The sequence below is a fragment of the Helianthus annuus genome, chromosome 8 (assembly GCF_002127325.2).
Source record: "Helianthus annuus cultivar XRQ/B chromosome 8, HanXRQr2.0-SUNRISE, whole genome shotgun sequence".
Classification (NCBI taxonomy): Eukaryota; Viridiplantae; Streptophyta; class Magnoliopsida; order Asterales; family Asteraceae; genus Helianthus; species Helianthus annuus.
The window spans coordinates 128,797,642-128,815,207 of record NC_035440.2 but is presented as its reverse complement, the minus strand read 5'-3'; the positions used below and the strand labels follow the sequence as shown (position 1 = coordinate 128,815,207).

The 17,566-nt window shown below is 37.0% G+C and overlaps 1 protein-coding gene across 1 annotated transcript; it reads left to right on the top strand.

Annotated features, from left to right (window-relative positions):
- The first annotated feature begins 1,085 nt into the window (after positions 1 to 1,085).
- Positions 1,086 to 2,921, top strand: LOC110889568. The gene is made up of 3 exons (XM_022137124.2): positions 1,086 to 1,388; positions 1,534 to 1,600; positions 1,823 to 2,921. The coding sequence occupies exons 1-3, from the start codon at positions 1,311 to 1,313 to the stop codon at positions 2,653 to 2,655; spliced, it is 978 nt and encodes a 325-aa protein (XP_021992816.1). The 5' UTR covers positions 1,086 to 1,310; the 3' UTR covers positions 2,656 to 2,921.
- Positions 2,922 to 17,566: the final 14,645 nt, after the last annotated feature.

The window sequence follows — 17,566 nt, the reverse complement described above, 5'->3', positions numbered from 1 at the left end:
TTTTATTTCGTAAAACATACAAGGTAACTATCACATTGAATTATCATCATAAAATGTTCATGAAATTTCTAGTTTGGAGATTAAATCAGAATGGTAACTGTTCCTTAAGGAAATTAATTCATAGGTTTGTTGTAACATCCAATTGTACACAATTACCAAAATATCCGTAAAAGAAACAAAATTTACACATATTCAATTTTAACAAGTTGAGCTCATTTCTCCAAAAGTGACAATCAATACTCCTCTCCATCACTTAACAAGTTGAACCCATTTCTCTAAGTGCGACAATCGATACTTCCTCTCCCTCACTATTGACGTCACCAACCCTCACACTTTAATATCGCCTCTACAACCATATCACACCAACATTACCATATCCCATTAGGCATAGTCGCACCTCTATCACCGTCATCATTCCCAAAACTACATCGCAATTATCTCACACCCGACCTCCTCCTCACTTTGTCGTAACAACACATCCGCTCACTCATAATGTGTTTTGTGGAGACGTTTTTCGAACTACAAACGATGCAAAGTTAGAAACTTAATATAAAAATAATATATCATTATTATCATAATTATATATTAAAAAAGTGTTAAATGTCATTTTTGTCCCCGTGGTTTGGGTCATTTTGCCAATTTAGCCCAAAGGTTTGAAACATTGCCATTTTAGTCTAAATAGTTTTAAACGTAGCAATTTTAGTCCACTGTGTAAACTCCATCCTTTTATTTTGTTAACTAGAAGGGTATTTCAGTTACTTTATATGTAATTCTGTTAACTAGAAGGACAATTCGACCAAATAAAATGATCGAATTACCCTTCTAGCTAATATAAAAAAATTGACGAAGTTAACCTAGCGGACTAAAATAATAACGTTTGAATCTATTTGAACTAAAATGACAACATTTCAAACCTTTTAACTACTAAATTGTCAAAATGAACAAACCAATTTATCTCTTAAAAAAATTAACAAAGTTTCAATTCCTAGGAACCTTCCCCATTAAATGGCAAAATCCGTAAATAGCCCAAACACCAAAGGCCAAAACTGTACAAAACCACCTATAAAACCACCCCTTAATTCCAAAACTCTGTTTCAAAAAGGGCGAACGAAGCAGAGCAAATTCCGTTATCCATCCACACCACCACCAACAACAACAACACAAAATTCAATCTCTTCATCATCGATCTCTCAACAATAATCCCTTCAATCCGACGTCGTTTCATCCACTTCATTTACATCTTCGATCTTGTTTCACGTTTTCCCCAAATCTCAATTTCTAGGGTTTTTTTTTTGACGAATTCATCAGCCATGGTTTACGATTCGATTGCCAATGCTTTGATCCCCACTCCTGCTTCCAATCCCAAGGATTTCAACAAGAAAAAGCGGGTACATTTGTTATCTTATTCTATTTTTTTTTCGATTTTTGTTGATGAATTGTTTGATAGAAACGTGTTAGATTGTTTTTGTTTCCGGAAATGTTTGATTTTGTTTCTTTTCGTTACGGAATTTATATAATTTTACGTTTTTGTAGGTGAATCGGACTGCCAAATTGAAGCAGAGCAAACTTGATGTCCGCCGTGAACAGTGGCTTTCACAAGGTATTTTTTCTTAATTTGTTTCAATATTTTTATTAATTTTTGTAAGTTTTTCTATATCTTTTAGTTTTCGTTTATTTTTCATAATATTCTGGAATTCTTTAAATTTTTGGTAGTTTTTTCTTAATTTTTTTGGTAATTGTTTTGGTTTTTTCTTAATTTTTGTGTGTTTTTCGATAGTTTCTATTCGATTCGATGTTAACTGGTTGTTTGGTGTGTTTATAGTGAAGAACAAAGGATGTAAGGAGGAAAACCGAGGCACCGATCGCCCGAAAACGCGTGCATCCGACATGCACCCTTCAAACGAGGGAGAAACCCGTACGATAGGGAAACTGGTGATCAATCGTGGCGGTGAGGAGAACGATGGGTTGATGAATCATTACAGCGATTGGGAATCGCCATCAAACAGTCCCACTAGTCACACAAGTAGTTTGGCAAGCAACCGATCGGTTACGAATTTCACAGGCGGTAGTAGTAGCAGGAGTAGCAGCAGTAGCAGTGGCGGTTGTTATTCGGGAAGTATGACGGAAGAAGATGACGGTGATGATGGGTGTTTGGATGATTGGGAAGCGATCGCGGATGCTTTAGCAGCCGATGAGATTAAGAGTGATCACAACGTTAGTCCGGAACCCCAAGTGCATGATCATAACGTCAATCCGGAGCCTGTGGAGACGGTAAAAGATGATCGAGTGCAGGTGAATCGTCGGGCGTGGAGACCCGACGATGCGTTTCGTCCGCAGGGTCTGCCGAACTTGCTTAAACAGAACAGTTTCCCGATGAATTCGGAGCGAAACCATGGATGTGGCGCGTGGGGTTTCAAGAACGCAGGGTTAACTCCCGTTCCGACAACGTGTCCTATATGCTGCGAAGATCTCGATTTAACCGACTCGAGTTTTCTTCCGTGCCCGTGTGGATACCGACTCTGTCTTTTCTGCTACAAAAGGATTTTAGAAGATAACGGTCGATGCCCAGGGTGCAGGAAGCAGTATGAACAGCCGGAACAGGGGATTGCAACGTCGAAACTGGCTCGTTCGTACAGTATGATCCCGAGTCGTTAGGTTGAGTTGAGTACGTATGTGGTATCCGTTTTCGTGTGTCTTTTGTTTTTACATGTTAGAAACTGATATTAGTCGTAGGTGTGTCGATAGACATGAACAACGTTTAGTGTTTGGGAAATATGTTCTTGTGAGTTTGGCCTATAGGACTAGTTGGCTTGGCTGTTGGTATGTGAATACATAAGGGCATATATAAATCAAATACATCATTTCAACTGCATTGCAAACTGTCTTGTAGGCTATTCTATAAACTTTTTGTGAGTTTGATCTGTCTACTCTCTGTGAGTGTTTATGCTTTGAAGTTTGAACAAGTCTTGGAATATATTTTATGCTACTTATGTATCTACTATGTATTTCTTAAACTTATTTGCATATGAAATAATAATTATGCAATTCCTTTTGAGTGACTTGTTACTTGGTGGAATGCGTATGAGCCTTGTATTTGGCTATATTTTACACTCGCATTGCTGTATACTCTGGCTCTGATTTTTTAATTTATTTTTAAGACAGATGGAATCCTGCTGAATGATTACCATATTGGTACCGGATAAAATCGGATTATGGGTATCTTAATTTGTCTTTGTGCATTTGCGTATCGAGTTTATGGGTATGTTTGGCAAAAGTGGCTGGTGGCTGAAAGTTAGTGGCTGGAAGCTGGTAGCTAGTAGCTATAGCTTTTTAGATATATTTGGTGTTCGGCAGAGTAGCTGGAGCTTTTAATAAAATGTATAAAATGACCAAAATAGACATAACTAAAAATTTAAAAAGTTTGTGCATTAAAAAGTTCATTATCTTTAGAGGTTAAATAGTCATTTTTTTTCTCTAAAAGCTTGTAGCTCCTTCTAAGCGCTACTAGTAGCAGCGTTCAACCAAAAGCTTCAAGCTCCTATTCTAAAGGCTTCAAGCCGTTTCAACCAAACAAGGCTTTTTATTATGAGGTTTTTCTTAAAAACTTAAAATCTCCATGCCAAACATACCCTAGATGAACACAAAGTCCGTCTTTTTGGTATTTGGTGGCGCATAAATAGCTGATGGAAAAAAGATCATGTTTATGTGATCTATAAGTGGGATACTTAATCTTTGTGTTTTATGGTTTTCCATTATTAAAGGAATCTTTAATTCAGTTTTCTGTTATTCTAAGACCATGTGTAGTGGTAGAACACTATAATGTCCCCACCATGGGGCGTTTTGCGCCATGTGGCGTCCTAGTCAGCAAGGGGGCATTATAGCAAAAGTGGTGTAGTGGGTATAATGCCCCATAATGCCCCATTCGAAAGATGGGGGGTCGAAAGATGTCAACGGTCGAAAGATGGGGGGTCGAAAGATGGCAACGGTCGAAAGATGGGGGTCGAAAGATGGTGGCAGCGTTATAATTTAAACGCCGAACGGGATTTTTTTCGAAAATCACGCCGGAAAACGCCCCCTGTAGTGGGGGGTTGGGCGTTTTAGGGCGTTTTGGGGCAATTTTTTTTAAAAAAAACGCCCCATTACGCTTGGTCTAAATATCGTCAAATGTTTATGGCGTTCTTTATTGGAGGAATTTGGCGCTTTTGTAAGTTGTGCTTTGCTCCCAAGAAAGTTTTCTTATTTCTGTGTAAAGTTAGCTTACATACTTTTTATCTAGTTCTAGGGAGTCAAAGGCTCAAGGCACAAATGATGGGCCTATCGTCTAGGTGCAAGCCACTTAAAAAGCGCACTACCGAGACAAGCAAGGCGCAGGTGTAGGGTTGTTCACGAGCCGGGCCGAACCGAGCGGACCTTCGCTCGTGCTTGGCTCGTTTACAAACCGAACAGAGCGGAACGGCTCATTTAAAACCGAATCTCAAATCAAGCGAGCATTTTTTGAGCAATAAATATTCCGAGCGAGCGCCGCGATTTGGACAACCGTGTCGCCCGATTTAAATTTGCTGAGACGGATAGTGACAGTGTTTGGCCTTAAGTTTTTAAGTCTTTAAAAACACGCACATTTCATGGCATCATATTCTTATGAACAATAATGTTGTGGCCGCTGAGGCGATTATCATATTGCACGAACAATTACGTTGAGAGCAAGGGACGATCGACTTAGGTTAACGACATGAAACATTGAGGCGATGAGCAGCCTGTCGTTTATCGGTTTAGGGTTTAACTTTTAGATTTGATATTAATTTTTTTATTGGCGTGGTTGAGCTAGTACGTATAGATATAGTTGTAAATTTGTATATAGTGGACAAAAATTTATTAGAGTGGTATATATAAAACTATAAATTTAATTTATATTTAAGTATATATGTATGTGTTATGTGTGTATATATATAGGTGTGTGTGTATATATATGTGTGTGTGTATATACATGTTTATATATGTATGTGTATGTGTATCTAATCTAAATATTAATAAAAGACTACAAATAATGCCACATGTCATTCTCTTCTTCAACCACATAAATTTTATTTATATTTATTTAATTAATATATTTCTTTTAATACAAATAACCAATATATATAAATATCACTTATCTTTATCTTTATCCTTATCTTTATTTTAATATTAATAAATCCAATTAATAATATTATAAAAATCTAAATCTAATATCTAATAAATTATTAATATCCTTTGTTTTTACTTATTAGTAATATTACCCAAAACTTTTATAATTTTGCAATTTAGACCCTTTGTTTTTTTTACTTATTAATCTAAAGCTTTTCATCTTTTCTAATTTAACCCCAACTCTTTTTAATTTTCAATTTTGTTCCACCATACTTTTCTTTCATCATTCCCAAGCTTTTCGTTTCATTCAAAATTTTGTTAACACACCGCAACGTGCGTGTGGGGTTCAACATTTTTCGTATATTTTTCCCGTTTGGCCCGTCAAAACACATCTATTTTTCTCCGTTTGACACGTTCGTTGCAACGCACGGGTCTTGGATTAACTTAGTTATTTTTTCTATGTTTTACGTTTCGATTTAATTTCTCTGCAACGAGCGTGCGTAATTCAAAGATTTTACGTCTGCTTTTCACTCGGCTTTATTTTTTCCGTATTTATTTATTTTGTTTTTACGAGTTTTTCGGTGTTGGTGATCGCTGATAATGGTATAGCACTGATACTACCTGACACAGTTTACGACAATCGCTGCAACGCAGGGGCTTAGTACTAGTATGTATATATATACTAACTAAAAACAATAATTCGAGCCAAACCGAGCCGAGCGGACATTTGCTCATGCTTTGGCTCATTTACAAACCGAACCGAGCAGAGCGGCTTATTTACAACTGAGCGTCAAATCGAACGAGCATTTTCCGAGCAATTTCCAAACAAGCGGTGAGCGATTTGAACAGCCCTACGCAAGTGTATTCCAGGTCATTTTTAGCTTTTGTAGACATGTTTTTGTTTGTTTATACGGTTTTCGCCTAGTTTAGGTCGGTTCAGACTTCAGACAGGTTTTTTTATGCTGATTTTGGTATGTTTTTCCTGCCTTTCTAGTTACTTGTTAATCGTATCAATTAAGGAAGGTTGCTTGTTATTATTTATTTATCAAATTTTTATATATTGATAGGATCAGTGGCGGACCTAAAAACTTTTTTCATGGGGTGCGAAAGTTTTTTAAGGGTGGTTTGCCTATCGCTATATAATAACTTTTTGGTTCGGTTCGGTTCGGTTCGGGCCGGGTCAGGTCAGGTCGGGTATGATGGGATCGGGGATGAGAGGATTCTTATCGTGATTTGTATTCAAGTCAAAAACATTTATGTGTGAAATTTTACCCTTTTATATACATTTTCAAATTAAAATTTTTTTATAAAATGAGAATCTTAAATCAAATAAAAATACAATATAAACTAAAAATTACTGTATTTATTATTTTATTAAATTACTTTTTAACAATTTAATTACTTTGAGATTTGAAAAAAAATGGGGTGCGATTGCAAATTTTTATGGGGTGCACTCGAGGTTTTAATACGTGAATAACACTAAATATTTTTTTTATAAGGGTGCGTCCGGCCCCCTTGGCTAGTATATAGGTCCGCCCTTGGATAGGATGATATCTGAACCTGCTGGTCCTGGTTCTTAATTTTTATAACGGCAATTGGGATGCTTTCTTAGCATCGCGGTCTTACTACATAAACGAAGTCGACTTGGTTTTAAGTTTCTAATTTAGGATGATGCTCTCTGGCCACCGGATCTTGTTACATATTTTTCAAGGTGCGTTGCATTGCAAGGATGCTTACTGTACCACCTGCAATTCTTAAGGTAATAATATTAAACCTGTTGTTTCTTTAAGGCTGCACGGTATGGCATCCCATCCTCCACCGGCGCCGGCGTCGGTCTCATCCCGCCCCCCACGTCCTCCGTCCCGTCCCGTCTTCAACGTCCAATTTCAGACGGTGGCGACGGTCTGAAATAGTGGGCCCCCTTTGTTTTTTGTTTGTTTGGTTGTGTTAGGACTTGTACATTAGGCTTCAATACTTGTACATAGGGCATAGAAATTAAAAAAAAAATTAAAAAAAGTGGTGGGGTAGGATCATCCTTCCATACCCTCTAGTGACCATCCTTGGAAGGACTATGATAGCATACCCTCTAGCCTAAGATAGCATGTGCTCAAAAAAGAATTAGCTAAATGCATCATTGATAAATTCGTTAATTGTCTAATTATTTCTAACGCTAATAAAATCGTTTAGAAGGTGTCTTTATTTTAGAACTATAAAAGAGGGTCTAAGGGTGCTTGTCTTTGTTACCTTCCTGTTTGTTGATAAATAAATCTTGATGTGATGTTTAGGGGGCTTCCTATTTGTTGACCTTACGAATCAGACCAGTTTGAAGAAATGGGTGCTAGCAACACCTTACGAATCAGACCAGTTTGACTCTTGTCAACGCTGTTAGTATCATGATTGATTATCACACACATAATGTTTTTCATTGCCAAAGGAAATCCTACACTTTAGTGTGCCTTGAGTGCCTTATTAGTACTGACAATTATGATTGATAATCACACACATGGTGTAGATTGCATCTATGATTGTTTTTAGCATCTCACAAGGTTTTTGTGTCGTAAGACCTATGTAGTAATGCGGTAAAATATCATTTGAGAGATAGGTTCTCGCGGTGGGATATGCAGAATTTATATGTATAGCAACTAGGTTAGAACCCTGTGTATTATACGGGTTGGATAAATGTAATTTTATATACTAAATAATAAAATAATAGGGTAGGAGTTTGTTACAAAGTATAAGAAGTCATATCCTTGTGATATGTGGCAAGTAGTTAATTTAATCAAAAGGGTATGATGGTAATTTGATAATTATTTTAGTTATAGAATATATTATATCCTAAACTAACAACGAGAATTTTAAGGGAAACTGATTATCTCTTTGATTTCAAATGGACGGTTATCAATGATTATAATACGATCATTACAACATATTCACACTCAATTCGTATTTCACTTGGTTTGTATTTTTGCGCATTATATCGTATTTTTGCGTATGACATACCCATAAAACAAACAAAAACACTAGAAATTCATTATACATTACAAAATAGTTTTAAAATTACAACTTAATCTATATAATGCACTGTCTTCTCTGTAACTAGCTTCGTTATCGACTAATATCGTTAAAGAGAGGTGTCTACACACAATGAATTGATCACACCCAGAAAAACAAACGCCATGTTTTCTAGAAACCACTCACTTTAAAATGCCAAAAAATGTTAGTTAAAATAACCATAGATGGCAAAGCTTTCACTGAATGAATTCTTCTATGAGGGGGTTATCTCTATAATCTTTTGCTGAATGAGATGGACAAATATTTAAGAAAAAGAGACTGATGACAGTGATATGTCATCATGTGAGCTTTGTTCTTGATGATTACATGCATGGCATGAAGGGATCAACACAAGTGTAAAATGCTATTTTGGACTCCATTATTATAAATAGCATTCAAGCAAGAGTTGATCTTTAATGACATGCCATCAAACGAGAATATCACACCAAAACACTGGATGCCATTAATAAGCTTCGTCTAAAAAAGATGACGTTTATGTAGGAAAGTTGACATCTAGCTAAGGTATTCAAAGGTTCAAAACGCAAAAACAAATTCAAGTAAAAGAGGCTGATGACAGTGAAGATTCGGATGAGAAATTAGATTACCATTTTTAATTTTTTTTTCTTGTTCACTTTATATTGTTTTGTTATCAAATTATCTGTTGTTTTGTTATCTAATTCTCTACAAATAAAATACATTATTATATAAAACGCCAAAAACTACAAACACCAAAACGCTAGTAGTATGAAAACTGTGAGAACGGGTTCTGGCAAAGCACCTTGTCAATGTATTAAACGCCAAAAAAATTGACTAAACGCCATAAAAAACATTTGGTCTTATTGTAATCTTATGAAAATATTAATGACTCGTAGTGAATTATTATACAACGCCACAAAACGCCAAAAAGATTGACCAGAAAACGCTATAACGCCAAAAAATTATCTATGTGACACAAAAAAATTAATTCAACGCCAAATATTTAATGAATATAATTAACGCCAAAAAAATCTTAGACGCAGCATAAATTGGGAAAATAAAAGAAGATTGAAAAGACAAAAAAACCCTCAAGCTGATCGGAGTGTCGCGCTCCGGTCAAAGATAATATTTATAAGCCCTAATTACCCTTAACAAATAGCTAGTGGTAGCAAGGGATCGAACCACGAAGAGTATGTGGTTTGTGAATGGATTCGATTGAATTAGAACAAATATCACGATTTATGAAGCTTGCTAGATATTTTTGTATTTTTGTTTGATTAATAGATGTGAATTTAAACTAATGGAATTGATTTAATTGATTAACAACTAATAATTAACGATTGCAAGAAAACTTGGTTACTAAACAATAATAAGAAAAAGGGTTCACACCTAGTTTCGGTAATTGCCAACCTAGGATTTCTACAAGTTTTAGATCCAACTCAATTGTATACGATTAACGGATTTAGTGTACCGTGAGTTAGGTGCCAATAACTATCAACGTCCCAATGAACGGACAAGAATGCACTTTGTAATCAACACAAGTAAAACCTAACCATGACAACGCATAACTCACATAACCATTTCGCAAAGTCATAACTTTATAATCGTTCGACAATTTATGAATACGAAACAAATGTAAACTATTGTCAATGGTTTCAAAAATCAACACAATTTGTCACAAAGTTGAATCAAGAAACAATTCAAAACCCAGATTAAACAACTACCTACACCGGGTGAAACCAAGGTGATTAGCCGCTCATGGTGGAAGGAACTCGATCACAAGATGCTTGAAACTTGATTGAAATCATCTCGAAGCTTGAAGGATGGAGAAAATGAGGAGGTGTAGTGTTGTGATGGTGAAAGGTTCAATGAGTATGGATGAATGAATGATTAGTGTAACACCCCGGAAATATAAAACTTTATACTAAAATTATAAAGTTTAAATAAACAAGAATTAACTAACTAGAAATTTATAACCTAGTTAACTACAAGTCTAAAAATAACTTAAATAGGGTTAAAACAACAAAACCTTATGTTAAACAAAAGTGAGGGGCTAATATTGTCAAAACTTAAACTTATGTTACTAAGTTAGTGAAAACAAAACCAAACACCCCATATTTGAGGTGTCTGGTCGATCAGAACAACCCCAGGGCGACGCCCACACTTTCAAACCCTAGTTCACAAGAAAAACCACAAATTGAAGGCCTAAATCAACTAGAAATCGAAATCCGAGCATAGAATCTTGATCACCTCGTCAAAGGGATTATAAGGTATGTCAAATTAGGTCATTTTGATTCAATCCAAATTCTTGCATATGATTGAAATTTGAATGTTGAGCTTAATTAGGTGATTGTAAACATGAAATTGGGAGTGATATGGGGTTTGGGGACAAACCCTAGATGAATTCTTGTCAAATATTTGCATGATGGTTGTATGGATCGAAATCACCATAGTGGGTGATTAATATGTTAGTAGAACTTGATAAACACTAGGATTCAGATTCTTGTCTAGTGTAAATTGAAATTTTGAAATAATCTCTAGAATTATTGATGTTAAAAATATGTCCATGTTGACAAATTGAAGTTAATATGGATGATAATTTCAAGTCATGAAATTGGTTTAGATCATGTAGAAATTTGACCCGTTAGGTGTTTGATGAAACGCCTAAATTAGGATCAAAATGTTAAAGGTTTGGTAAAACGCAGATTTGAATATGTTAAGAAAATGATGCGTTAGAACTTTAGAAAGAGTTCTAAACTTGTTATGAATTGAACTCTTTAGGCAAGGAATCCGGAACGTCGAGGGGACACGCCAGAGGGGATACACGTGGAAAAGGAGTGCTCTAAAGGTACGCGACTTTAGTCTCATTAAATTGTGCATATTTGTTTGAGTTTAATGTATATATATAGAATCGAAGTGTGAAGGATGCGTTTGATGCATTCTAAAGTGGCGTAGTTCACTTGAACATCAAACGGGTCAATATAAAGACTTGGGATTGGGTTTGACTTGTTAATAAAGTGATAGTTTCACTAGATAGTCAAACGGGTTGAATAGATGTTATAAGAGGAATCACGACAATAGTGACCATGATTGTTACTTGAACCAATATAGTTAAATTGGTAAAGAACCGTTTGGTAGGCATCACATTGGAGGATTTCCATAAGATGAGCCAACGGGTCGAATAATGGTGTAAATTGTAGCATTGGTGTCTAATTACTTAGCAAAAGCGACATCAAGCATAAAAGCATTAAGCCATGGAATTGGTAATGAAATGAGAGTGGTGTTAAGCCCCGGATGTTGGGTGAAAACGCCTCAAAGTTGCTAGTGTACGGTAGCAAAGTCGTGTAAATATAGTGGGTCGAACATCTAAATAGAGTTTTTAGTGACTAAGTCCGTAAACCAAATTCTCGGGATAACAATTATGGTGGACACGTCGGTAATTTAAATACGGTCGTGTAGGAAAAAGAATCACTAAAAACGGACTTACGGATCATAAGTTATGGCGATTTTAAGTTAAGATTGAATATACTTGGAGCTGGGAATGTACTGCACCAGCAAAGCAAACAGTCTGTGAAAAACAGGGCCTTGGCGTCGCCAAGGCCCTTGGCGTCACGCGACGCCCCCTTAATTCGTGAAAATTTTATTTTTTGATTGTTTGATCTTTGGAACTTGTTTAAACCCATTGTAGCTTTATCAAAACTAATATTTGTGGTGGTTTTGATCTTAGGTGATGTTGGAACTAACCGGAAGATGATCGAGCTAGCTTTTGAGGAACCGAACACTAATTACAAGCTTCCGCAGTGTTTTAAACTTTATTAGAATATGGTTATGGGTTGTAAACAAATAGTTAAACAACTTTTAGATGTTTAAAACTTTGACGTTATTCGACTAAGGTTTTTGCTGCTAATGAACTATATGTATGGAATTCATGTTAACTAGGCAACTTTTATCTAAAACGTTTTGAAATTATTATTATATTCAAGTAATTCAGACGAGTGTTACAAGTTGGTAATCAGAGCTTAAGGTTGTCAACAAAGTGTTCGGTTCAAGCTTGATCGATCGTCCGGTAAGAATTAACTTATTATGTTAACAAATTATGTCTTATGTATGAATGAGAAAGGAATTGAAGTGCATGGGAAGAGTGTGTTAACACACTCAAACCCGGGAAGTGCACCAAATTTGAACGGTTAAAGCAAGTTGAGAACTTGACTAAAGCAAAACAAAAGAAGCAATGTTATAAATGAAATGTTTAACGTTTAAATGTAAACATTTCAGTTTCAAAGATGACGGATAAGGGAAATGAAGAAGCGGTGCCAAGAGTCACCGAGCAAATGAGAGAAGTGATTGCCGAGGAAGTAGCAAAGGCAATCGAAAATAGCTTATCTGGTTTTATTGATAAGATTCAGAATACGGTATTATCGGTTGTTGATGGAAGAATTAAGAAATTGGAAGATGATGCTGGTGTAGCTAAGGAAAAATCTGTAGAGCGCAAGGGTTGCTCGTACAAAGAGTTTATGGCATGTAAACCGTCACTCTATCACGGAGAGGTGGATCCGATAGTGTGCCAAAGATGGTTGAGTGATATTGAAGGGGTGTTCGAGAGAACCCACTGTGATACAAGTGACTTCGTAGCTTATGGCACGGGTCAGCTGAGAGGTCAAGCAAAAGACTGGTGGGATAACAAGAAAAAGGAAATTGGTAGCGAAGAGGCGAAGGCGATGACATGGGACGAGTTTAAGGTACCATTCCTTAAACATCACAGTCCCAAAGCGGTTATCAATTGGATCAAAGAAGAATTTATCCAACTTAGACAGAAGGGCGAATCTATTGACAAGATCACGGGAATCTTTCTCGACAAACTAAGGTTTTGTGATGAATTGGTGACAACCGAAGAACAAAAGGTGTATTATTATTATAATATGCTAAGCGCGGAGTATCGGGAGTTCATGACTCCCTCAAAATACGAAACCCTCACCGAAATCATCAACGCCGCTCGGGAAAGGGAGATAGAGCTAAAGAAACAAATAGAGAGGGGTGAAAGAAAGGCGCAAGAGGTTAATCCAAGCCCTACGAAGAAGGCACACATGACTGACTCATCGAAGAAACAAGAAGGAAAGAGCCGTATGCCAAGCTGTAAAGTATGCGGGAAAGGACACAAGGGTGAGTGCCGGTTTAAGGACAAGCCGTGTCCTATTTGTGGAAAGACAGGGCACACGGCTGCGTTGTGCCCGGGGAAAGTGTCGGTGTGCTACAAATGTTATCAGCTGGGTCACAAGAAATCTGAGTGCCCGGAGTTGTTCGGAAAGAAGGATGACAAGAGTACGCACACAGAGGCACCAAAAGCAAAAGCAAGATCCTTCCAGTTAACAGCATGGGAGGCGAAAACGGAGCCCGATGTGGTCTCAGGTATATTTGCTATAAATTCAATTCCTGCACATGTGTTATTTGATACGGGTGCGAATAAATCCTTTATTTCACATGGACTTATTCGACATCCTTCCTTTGTACTAACGAAATTACCTATGCCATTAGAGGTAGAAATAGGTGATAAAAAAAATTTCCTTGTGTGTGATATATGTCGAGATTGCAAGATAAGCATAGACGATGAGGAATATCCAATAGACTTGATTCCTATGTCCATGGGAGAATTCCAAGTAGTGCTCGGAATGGATTGGCTATCCCGACACCATGCGAAAGTCGTATGTTTCCGCAAGGAGATAAAATTAACATCTCCAAGTGGGAAATCGGTTACCATACATGGCGAGAAAGAGGGTAAACCTATTACGTGCTCAATGATAAAAGCTTACAAGCTCATGAGGCATGGTTGTAGGGCATTCATGATATATGCAAATGAACCAGACAAGGGGTCACAAAAGATTGAAGACGTACCGGTGGTACGCGAATATGCCGACGTGTTTCCGGAAGACCTACCGGGAATACCGCCAGAACGGGAGGTAGAGTTCGGAATTGAATTGATTCCGGGCGTGAAACCCGTGGCCAAGGCGCCGTATCGGCTCGCACCCTCAGAATTGCAAGAATTAATGTCTCAAATTCAAGGTCTCCTCGACAAAGGGTTTATTCGCCCAAGTGTGTCTCCGTGGGGCGCACCAGTGCTGTTTGTGAAGAAAAAGGATGGGAGTATGCGTATGTGCATCGATTACCGGGAGTTGAACAAACTCACGGTGAAAAATCGATATCCACTCCCAAGAATTGACGACTTATTTGACCAATTGCAAGGCACAAGATGGTTCTCCAAGATCGACCGTAGATCGGGGTACCATCAGTTGAGAGTCAGGGAGGAAGATATACCGAAGACGGCTTTTCGTACGCGGTACGGACACTACGAGTTCCTTGTGATGTCCTTTGGGTTAACAAATGCACCCGCAGCTTTCATGGATCTCATGAACCGGGTTTGCAAGTCTATGCTAGATAAGTCGGTGATAGTGTTTATTGACGACATTTTAATATACTCAAAGAATGAAGCGGAACACACAAGACACTTGCATGAAGTATTAGAGACGCTCAGAAAAGAAAAATTGTATGCAAAATTTTCAAAATGTGCCTTCTGGTTACGAGAGGTGCAATTTCTCGGGCACGTCATTAATGCGAACGGGGTGTTAGTAGACCCGTCGAAAATAGAAGCCGTGGCGAAATGGAGTCCACCGAAGAATCCTTCGGAAATCAGAAGCTTTTTGGGGCTTGCGGGTTATTACCGGAGATCTATACAAGATTTCTCCAAAATTGCTATGCCATTAACGAAACTAACCCGCAAGGAAGAAAAGTTTATCTGGGACGAGGACCAAGAAAGGGCGTTTCAAACGCTTAAGGAAAAACTGACCCAAGCACCGGTATTGTCATTCCCGGATGGAACGGATGATATGGTAGTTTTCTTGGATGCCTCGCATTCGGGGCTTGGCTGCGTTTTGATGCAACGAGGCAAGGTTATAGCCTATGCCTCAAGGCAGCTGAAGACTCATGAAAAGAGATATCCTACGCATGACCTTGAGTTAGCGGCAGTGGTGTTTGCCTTGAAAATATGGAGGCATTATTTGTATGGGGTAAAGTGCACTATCTTTACCGACCACAAAAGCTTAAAGTATTTCTTCGATCAGAAGGAATTAAATATGAGGCAGAGGCGGTGGTTAGAGACTGTCTGTAACACCTCGAAAATTCATGTCCAATAGAGTATGAACACGTGTCATAAGCTCTGAACGTGTGAAAGAATACTTTAGATGGACTAATGTTGACAAACGGGAAAACTATGTAAATATAAGGGTCCAAAGTGTCAACGATGGATAATTATATTTTTAAAAATAGCCCATACAAGATGTTTATACCTTCAAACGAATAAATCAAGGATCATACGAAGCTAAATATGAAAGAAAGTGAGAAATTACAAACTACAGGGGCTAAAAGTGTCAACATGTGCAAAGTATACCTCTGAGTGACCTTTTGGCGGACCCGAAGCTTTGTAACGATAAAATATACTCACTAGAATATGTGGTTAAAATTTCATAAAGTTTCGTTATCATATGAGAAAGTTATGATCAAATTCGTGTATGAGGGGTTAAAAGCGGCAACGTTGAATTTTGAGGCCTTATGAGTAGTTACAAAGTTAGTCAAGGACTTAACTAAGTTAGTAATAGTCCCAAGACCCTTAAAAATCAAGTTAGAGGGCTGAAACTGCAATTTAGGAACTTAAAACCACGTAATAAAGGACCAGGGACCAAAACAACAAATTTGGAAAGTTGATTTTCGTTCACAAGGGTGTCGCGCTACGCGAAGCCTCCTTAGGGGGGCCTTCGCGTGACGCGAGGGGTCATCTGATGCGAAAAAAAAGACAGCTGCCTGTTAAAGCTGTTAAACCGACTTAAAACGTTTGTTTTACATACCAGGGGCTGCCCCAATGGTATTTCATGCATAGGGGTCACCTGGAATGATCTTGTATCAGTTGTAGACCATGGTGGCACCATCTTGTGAGATCAAATTTAGTATATAAGGAGCACAAGTTGTGAACAATTTGTTCATTCATTTGCATAAGTTCACAACTCAACTTTTGGAGCTCTCTAATCAGCAAGCCAACTTCCTAGTGGTCCCTAATCCTAATTAGGACTCTTGTAAGTATAATTAACCCTTCTAAATTTGTTTTAGCTTAGTTAATTAGCTAAAAGTCAAACCGTCGTAATTAAGGTTTGACTTTGAGATTAGTCTATAATTACTCAGTAATATCTCGAATCAAAAATACCTTTAAGTAGGCAATTATGTGGGTAACAAACCCTTAAAAGGGTATTTCTAGAATCCCACTCTAACTATGTTAATTGTCGAGTCAAAAATGATTATAAAAAGTTAACAGAATGGTTATTTGCAAATTAATGCATAATTAGCAATGTAGGATACATGCAACCTGTTTGATCATTAAAATAACTTGGTAATTAATGTAAGAACATGTCTCAACATGTTCAACTCGACAATTTTCAGTATAGGCTCGATTTGGAACCGAAAGCTGCATAGTTTGACTTCTGCTTTGACTTTCAGTTCTGACCCGTTTAAGCCAAGTTTAGAATTGCCTTAGAGCTTCTTTTGGACCTATTTACATGTTAGTATAACTCTCTGAGATTATACAACTTGGTTCATTAGACATCCTATTCACATGCATGTTTCCGTTAATCGCTTATATGTTGACCATTATGCCCAAATGACCTTAAAATGAGATTTTTGGAAAAATAAAAGGGTAGACACCTTAGCTACTGATTTATAAACTTGCACCTAAAATTTGAGATCAGTTTGAGGTGTAGATTAAGAGTTATACTCAATAGCGTAATTCAAAGCTTCTTTAGTAATTAAATGGCGTAAATTACATATAACCTATCTAAACCCGAATTTTTTTACAAAACCTTATACCTACTATTATGAAATAATATTTTGGGATTTTTGGAGATTTTTATTTATTTTTAGGCTGAGCATAACTTAGTGTTCTAAGCTTAATTCGGTTTATGGCGGTTTTGCCCTTTTGGGCTATAAAATGAGTTTTATAAATTCTTTTGACCCCAATCCTTTTTCTATTGATTTCTTATGTTAAATAAATTATTTTGAGCCTGCTGAAATATTAAAAATATCAGTTTTTTTACAGAAAACCCGGAAATGGCTCCAAATCGCCTTTTTAAGCGTTTTTAGCACATAAGTATGCACTAGAACCTTATTAAGCATATGGGGTTAAAACCTACTAATGTACTCAGTAAGATTTTTATATTTTAACAGTAGGCTAATGTTTTAAACTCAAAATATCAGTTTTGACCCTTTAAGCATATGTGAAATTACTAAAATGTCCCTACGGAGCATAGTATGGTTATAAGTTATAAATTTCACATATATTTGATACCATACTATTATGACTTAGTAAATTAAGCATATTTACTAA

What these genes read in the sequence shown, in the direction of transcription:
- LOC110889568 (XM_022137124.2), top strand. Translation starts at nt 1,311, where the DNA reads ATGGTTTACGATTCGATTGCCAATGCTTTGATCCCCACTCCTGCTTCC. An exon ending in ATTTCAACAAGAAAAAGCGG is followed by an intron (nt 1,389 to 1,533) that starts GTACATTTGTTA and finishes ACGTTTTTGTAG; the next exon opens with GTGAATCGGACTGCCAAATT. An exon ending in TGAACAGTGGCTTTCACAAG is followed by an intron (nt 1,601 to 1,822) that starts GTATTTTTTCTT and finishes GTGTGTTTATAG; the next exon opens with TGAAGAACAAAGGATGTAAG.